At 30.9% G+C, this 8246-nt stretch overlaps 1 protein-coding gene across 1 annotated transcript in view; it reads right to left on the minus strand.

The window, feature by feature from the left end:
• Positions 1-8246, minus strand: part of LRBA (LPS responsive beige-like anchor protein) — a 727560-nt gene that overhangs the window by 32694 nt on the left and 686620 nt on the right. The window contains exon 56 of the mRNA XM_037740751.1: positions 4550-4717. Coding sequence (XP_037596679.1) covers positions 4550-4717 — 168 coding nt within the window. The remainder of the gene's footprint in view (positions 1-4549; positions 4718-8246) is intronic.

Consider the following 8246-nt stretch of genomic DNA (forward strand, 5'->3'; position numbering starts at 1 on the left):
CACCTACTTACAGAGAGTAATATTTATATTACATCCGCCTATATTTTGGCAAGACAAAGAATAAGAATTTATCAGTAGCTTCAGTAAAACATACTAGGCTTCACAATAAAAAGGACATAATTCCTAAATATGTGTACAAAAATATGCATATACATAAGCACATGTGCACAGAGGCAGCCAGTAAATAATTCACACCTGGACATATTATGATACTACTTTTCTTACAGACTTGATGAGTAGTCTATGTGTATCAGTAGTATTTATAGTCACATGGCAAGATCATTCTAAATTCATTAAAAAAAATTTAGAATGCCTTAAAGTTAGAATTCATTTTTAATTATAGCAGGAATGTCTCATTAGGGTGATACTAGTAAAATTAACAACAGTAGGATTTACGGTAATGACTTAAGTGATTGATGAGAGTATAACAAAATGAAGTTTTAGACAGAGAAAAAGCAGGGCAGCTATGGCATACAGTACTTTAAAAAACAGCTCTGTGGTCTGTTAGTGCTAGCCTTATGGTTAATAAAACCTTCTTTCTAATTAACGGTGCTGAAATATTCTTAAAGAACAGAATCTTGTTGTTATGAAGAAAAGTTCGTTTTTTTTTTTTTTTTTTTTTTTTTTTTTTTTTTTTTTTTTTTTTTTCAGTAGACGCCATTCCCATAAAGGAGAAAGCTGACATAGATTAGCATGTCTCATTGCAATGAAGAAAAGAAAAAAATGCCACCTTTCAATCAAATCAAAACCAGAATTTGAGAATGGAAACTCCAAGTATTACTGAAATACCACATACTCAAATCTATGCAACACTCTCACAGTCAGCAACCATTTACTTCTGAAGCTGATCGAATGTAGCTTTAAAATATATTATTCAGATACCTAAAAATACCTAGTAAGCATTTAATTTTTAAAATCCAAGCTTATGATCTAGTATAAAAACAGTGAATAAATAATAACTGTTTTGTATATATTCATCTTGCTTATCTAAATAAGATCATGTCTAAATGTAAAGTATTTATTTATCAATGGAATGTACTGGGTAACATTTTCTCCAAAATTTGAAAATGTGCGGTCTGGAGAGCATTATTCTGAAGGCAAAGTAAATATCTTAGGAAGAGCACTTTGGTGATAAGACTCAGTCCCAAAACACAGAGTACTGGGACAAGGAGAGAGAGATGCCATGCTTTCATGTACAAAACATCTTTCAGTGAAATAACCTTGGTTAATTTCATTTTTAAAATCCATAGCTAAATAGAATCCTATATTAATTTTTCTTCTCATTGAGAAAACTGCATTCCACAGGAGACAACTATTACAAAACAAGAGTCAAAGATGAAAAACTATCTGGTATACAGGAAAATAAGCCTTTTGCTATGTAGTATAGCCAGGTATCATAAAACATTTACATTTTTTAAAGCCCCAAATTATAGTATTTACAGGTTTTATCCAGTTTGAATTAGCCTGATTTTGCCAAAGCAATGTGCACATTAATATTATATAATATGATATTTTAAAAACATTGTCATACAGCTATCAACTTTACATATAGCATCACTACTAGATTTGGAAAAAACAGCATATGTAGGCTTATAACCCTAGAAAGTAAAATGACTACCTATTCTCATGATTTTTTAAAATAAAAAAATGCCTGAAATAGACCTATAAAATGGAGAAGAAGCAATAACGTGGTTTTATTTATCTATTTTCCCTTCAAGAAAGAAAGAGTCTTGAGTCTACAATAAAAAATTTAAAGTTGAGGTATTATGTGCATTTATAGAACATATTGCAATTATATGTGTATACACGCTTCACCACTTCTTAAAGGTCATTTACATTGTGTCTAAGAAGTACAATATAGGAATAAGCATAACTTAAAAACCCTTCATCTGAAAAGCTCTGACTTCAGCAGCTGCATCGTGGAACTATCAATGAGCCAGAGGCTTATAAAATCCAAACCAGCTTGCATGATTGTTTGAAACAGTTTCCACACGGTAAAAATGTCTTTGTTTTTGTTTGTCATTTTCTTTTGAAAACCTTAGACTGCATTTTCCATTTTTCTATTCTAATGTGTGTAAATTCTCATTATAAGAAAAAGTACCTATTTGTCTTTCTCCCAGATACATCTTTCAAAGCTAAAGCAAAATTAAATCGGGGCATCGGACATTATACAGGGGCTTGAAAGGATAAGGTTCACTTTGAGAAAGGTAATTTAATCCAGTCAAGATACATGACAATTTTCTAAAATTTTTATTATATGTGCTGTTATATTATTCTCTTTTTTCTTTTCATTGCTAGCATTACCAGGAGGTAATGTCCACCATTACTGCAGACAATGAGTGGGTATAGATGAAGTACGTTATGAAATATGTAACATTACAATATTTACTCTAATGCCAACAAGATGCTGCTTTGTGGTGATTTATTTGCTCTAATCATGCTGTGCTTCTGATAACACCTTAACTCAATTCTGTTGTTGCTTTCATTTCACAGACAAGACAGAAGGACCACAGCAAAGCTTGGAACTTAGAATTTTTTTTTTTACTACAAACCCCAGGATTTGTTCAGTCCTACTTAATTCAATTTTTAAAGGCCATCTCTAGGTTGAATTACAAAGAATTTAAACATATGAAAATATATTTAAATGTATACATAAATCATGATATATATCATACTTTCTTCCTTCTTGAAAAGCTGAAAATTCCTAACTTTAAGGTATACTTAAATTTCTGAAGTGCAACAGCAATTACATACAAGTGTAGCTAATAAGCCTTTAGCTGCTTCTTAGAATACAAATTGGTAATGATGGTGTATAACATATAGAACATGATTAAGTAAAATTAAAAAAAAAACAACACAAATATCTATTGTGTGTATGTTTAGATTTCTATATGTGCATGAAATCTCTTACATTTTTAATGCAAGAAAAAGTTCTTCCTAAATATTTTGAGATAAATAGCAAAATCATAGATTTATCATCTATATTAAATCTAGGTTTGCCTGAGATAATTTAGTGAATCTCAGAAACTAGATTTATAGAAACAGGAAAAAAGAAATTGAAAGTAGTCACTTAATTCTAAGAGGCCAGAAAGGAAGAAGGACCAGAATGTTGTGTTCATGATGAAAAAACACAGTACTTTTCAAAAGAATATGAAAAATAAAATCCCTGAAATTTACATCTTTTGAATTTTTATTGTAATTATATAGAGGTATCTGTGTAAGTATGTGAAATGCATATACACCCTCTCCTTGACATATATACACACACACTACAATTTGATCACAAAGTCTGTATTATCCATAGCATCACAGCCTTAAAATTATTTTTCATATTCTATTTGCATAGGAAATTATCCCTTTTTTAATTAAAATAGGAAATATCTATTACAGAAAAACTGTATTTACCCACCACATCAAAGTCTATAATGTGCATAATAAGAAATGGCTTTGAAAAATATTTTGCATATATGTCTTTTAACATTATGCTAGCATTTGACTAAATTTTTTGAAAAAAAAAGTTCATTTTCATACAAATATTATACGTGTTTAAGCATAGCTTTGAGAAGTTAGTCTAAAATGTGATGGACTTAACATATTTATGCCATTTCACAATCTGGGGTGGAGTGACAGAGCAAGGACCAAGTATTCAGGTAAAGTCATCAGGAAGAACATGATCCTTCCTTAACCAAATACACTGCAACTTGCTTTAAATCAAGAAACTGTAAATATTTAAGAGCAGTTAAAATGCTCTACCTTCTGAAGTAAAAATCTAACGCTATTCTTGCAGGAATTCTACAGTGTTGTCATAATCATTTTAATTAAATTCTCATTTTTCAGGTGGTCCCTTTAATTGTTTTTTCCTACTTCTTAATGTGTTTTTCTAAAGCCATTTCTTTTCTGCAGCTGTGTGCGATTGGTTTTAATGGTAGCTGCTTCCTTTTTTGCCTTCTGTGAATTACAATTTTAAATGGTTACACATTTTTTGTTTTACTGCCTTCAGCACAGTTTCATAAAGATGTTTAGGCTGTTGGTGAACGTTTTCATTTCCCATCTGAAAAATCAACAACCAATTTGAATATTGCATATTGGCCTTTTATGACCTGTTTTATCTTTTTAATACATAAATGAAAGCATAATTTTATAAAGACTAGTTTGTTTGTGTGAAATTATAATTTTTATTTTGTTCTTTTAAAATATGAATTCAATAAACAAGGTAATATGTGATTGCTCTTTTATGCTGTATCTTACTGTTCATGAATAAAAAGTATTTTATTTGGTGACAGCTATTTCCAACGAAGAACCGGAATTTTTGGATCATAAGGACAGCCTATAATATGAAATGTTAAGATTTCTTGCTGGGGTTTTAATTGTCAGTGGTCACAAAATGTTAATAATGAGGCTATCTGGACCTTTCTTAAATTATAAGTAAGAAATTTAAAATACTTGATAATTCTGTTTCACTCCTACCATAACAAAAAGGTAATTTTACTGCAAAATGTTATTCTCTACATTCTTGTAAAAGTTTACTTACAAAATGAGTCGTACTTACTGCCTGGGTTATCTCCAATCCCACTGCATTTTCCATTCCAGTACCATAGCAAAAGAGTTGCATCACGTGACCCTGAGAGAATGTAGCAATTTCCCCCAATATATGACTCAGAACGAGCGAGGCAAGTGACGACATCCCAATGGCCAAACACCACTTGGATTAATTTTCCTGTAATGCAAAACAATTTTCTGTAAAATTGCTATTAAAAAAATAAAAATTCTATGAACAGATAACTTGTTAAAACAATGAAGCCATAGGAACTCAGACTGTCATAATTCAGATTTTACAATAATTTGACATGGTCCAACCTAAGAGGTTTTTTTTGAATACTAACAAGAACAACCAAAAAAAAATCAATTGAAAAGTGTTAACACTTTTGAAAGGTATGTGTTAAAACTATTTCAACAAATAATACTTGAGGACCATAGCACTGTATCATTACAAATGGCTTCTATAAATTACAAATGAATCATGTTTACTGATTAAAGCAGGCCCAGGAAACCCCTTTTGGAACCATTTTAACACTTTCTTGAGTTACTCTATATGATTCAAAATAAAACAAAACTTAGTTGCCATTCTGTAAAAGTACTTTATAATTTAGACGTCACTACTAAAAACCTGTCTCTGAATTAGTGAAGATTTAACATATTTGTTTTTTTAAGTGGTCTATACAAAGACAATATAAGTCATTTTGGAGAGCTTCTAACTTTTCAAATCAGGATTATATGGAAATTATGATTAAAGAACTAAGACACTGTGATTGCAATTTGTCTTAATAGTCTGATGAAAATTCCTTGAGAGTGAAATCAAGATGGTAAAGACTGGGGACATAGAGAGGAGCCCAGAAAATATACTTACTATATGTCTAGGGCTTCAAACACATAAGACTTCTTCATGTAAAGATGTCAGAAAAAAAGTAAAACCCTTTAAGAATCTTTGTTTAGCCGGATATGGTGGTAATAATTCACACAAAATTATCTAAAGAATTAAATATCTGTGGCAGATCCCCATTCCATCTTTAGAGTTACTAGCTAAAATATTTCCTTTGAAATGTCTACAGAGTATACAAATGAGTCTCACAGAATGTCTACCCTTAATATTCAGCATGGTTTTCTATTTTTTAATAAGTGTTTATATTTCGATTATAAAATATAATTCCTGTATTCAAGAAAAAGAAAGGCTACTAAGCAGAAAATTAAATTAATATGCCTAAACAGTTTATGTGTTTAACCAGGAATACACTGTAAACTTTTTAAAAGGTTAAGGTCTCAAGTACTGACATACAAAGTGTATTTACCTTTTCAAGATAATAAATATAATATTTACTTTAAATTTTTTAAATTCTTGATTTTAATAAACCTAAGGCTTATGAAGGCTGAAAATTTAGAAATAAAATTCTGAAATATTATCTAAATCAGATGGAAAAGTCAAATACATGTTTTCATTAATGAGTGGCAACCTTCCATATAGCCTACTTCTAATAAATTTAAAATCAGATTCATTTCAATCTAAAATTGCAAAATTAATACAGTACTTTTTTCCTCCTGTGATTAAGGGAGAGTAGACTTTAAAGCAGGTGTCTCTAATTGCTAAATGTTCAAAATGTTCACTTTTGAATTACTTCAGCCTTTTAAGTTGACACCAAAACATTTCATTAAAAATTAGCTTATATCGATAAAGAATAAAGGAAGAAGAATCTAAGGCTTTCAAGAATTAAAAAAAATTGAGCAAATTAAATATGAAATATATAATAATTTTTACTTCATTTCCAATTTACATGATAAACAGAATGTGGAGGTTCAGCAGTAAATTGGCGATATCAGAGTACAGGCAGACCTTACACAGGATAAGACAAAAGTTAGGTAGCTGAAAGCACTCATTAATAAATAGAAAATCAAAGGTTAAATCCGTGTATTTTAACCACTGAAAGAAACTGAATCCATCATATAGTGATGTGATCACGGAGTATATATGGTGACTTCTGCTTTAGCCTATGCCTAAATGCTCAGAGCACATAAAATATAGGCATGATTTAAATAGATTACATACAGGCAAGCTTATTTCAGATTTGAAATCCAACACTCAGTGGGTTGTAGGAGCAAGGATGAGTGAAATAACCAACCAGGTACTTTAGGTAGACAACGCAGAGGAAACCCAGGTGTTCCTTGTGCAGCAGGAGGCTTGCACAGAACAGCTATTCAGTTGGTAACTTAATTTCCAACTTATGTGAGGACAAAGGGAAAAAAATTAGCTGTAAGAGTGGTATGGATTAAATATAGGGGCAGAGTTTTACAAGATGCACATGTTAATTCTTATGACTTGAAGTCACTGCTCTGTTTCTCCGGTGTCGGTGTAAGGAAACGTGTATTCAGTTGTGGTGGTTCCTTTTTCAACTAAAATCTTCTACTGTTTTGGTTATTTCCCAAAAGGTTATCAAAATTCATTTTCATTCAACAAATACTTAGCACCTATTAAGTGCCAAGCATTAGGCCTTCTTACCTGTATACAGCGGTGAACAAATAGACATGGTTCCTGCCTCATAGCCTTTACAGCGTTGTGAAGCAGACAGTCATTAAACCCAAACAGTTATATAATTATGAATACGGATAAGTATTAGAAAAGAACAAGGTTGGATTGATGACAATAACGAGATAGAACAAATTTACACTGGGTGTCAGGGAAGATCTAAATGAGAGAGTGACATTTAAGCAGTTACATCTAAAGGGTTTATATGTTAACACAAATTAACTTTATTCTTTACAATTTATACTTTGGGCTCAACTCTGGAAAACATTATTTTTCAGTTTACTTTTTCCTGTTCTGGCAGCCTTCCTCAGCAATATTTGTTATTGCTATAAGGTTGAGGTTCACTCCTCCTAAATAAATCACAGCATATAAATACCTGCTGCTCTTTTTGGTAAATTATTTTCTGATAATCTCATAAGTGTTCCTCAACCTTTATTTTTTGTTTCCTTTAATACCAGTCCACCTCTCCACACACTAATATCAAATATTACCACAAGCACTAGAATATCCCTTTTTTGACAGAACAAATTTTCTAGTTAATGTTTTATTTGACAGCTGTGCTACAAATAAAAAAATTCAAGCTCAGGACTCTGCACTGGATCTAAAATGTGGCCTGAAAATAATTCCGATTGCCAGGGGAAGGTTTTATTGTTGCCTCTGCTGTTCTGGTTGTGGCCCGAAAACATGATTTATGTTTAAAGAATTTCCTGTTACAACCCATGTTTCTCCTCCCTCCCCCGCAATCTAATAAGAGAAGGATTTTTTTTTTGGCTTGTGTGCTAAAATATAATTGAATTCAACACTTGTGTTAGCTTTGCCATTATATATTACTGATCATACAATTTTCCCTTGATTCTCTGCTAAACTTAGGAAAAAATATTTAATATTCCTATTGTCATAAAAATGCAAACACATATTTAACCTAACTGAAATTATTTTAAATAAAACTTGCATCAGATTTTTTAAACACGATATTAAGAAAGATATCAGGACTATCATTTGAGATTTTTTCTACAACTTTTCTGGTAAGTATAAATATTTTTATTTCGCAAGCTAAGTTGGTCTCTGAAATGAAGGGATTGAAATGAAGTTTAAACTGAAATGAAGTTTAAAGCTAATTCCTTATTTGTACATTTTACACACAAACACATATTTTTTTTTTTTTTTTTTT

Source organism: Cebus imitator, unplaced genomic scaffold, assembly GCF_001604975.1.
Source record: "Cebus imitator isolate Cc_AM_T3 unplaced genomic scaffold, Cebus_imitator-1.0 Scaffold4, whole genome shotgun sequence".
NCBI classification, from domain to species: Eukaryota; Metazoa; Chordata; class Mammalia; order Primates; family Cebidae; genus Cebus; species Cebus imitator.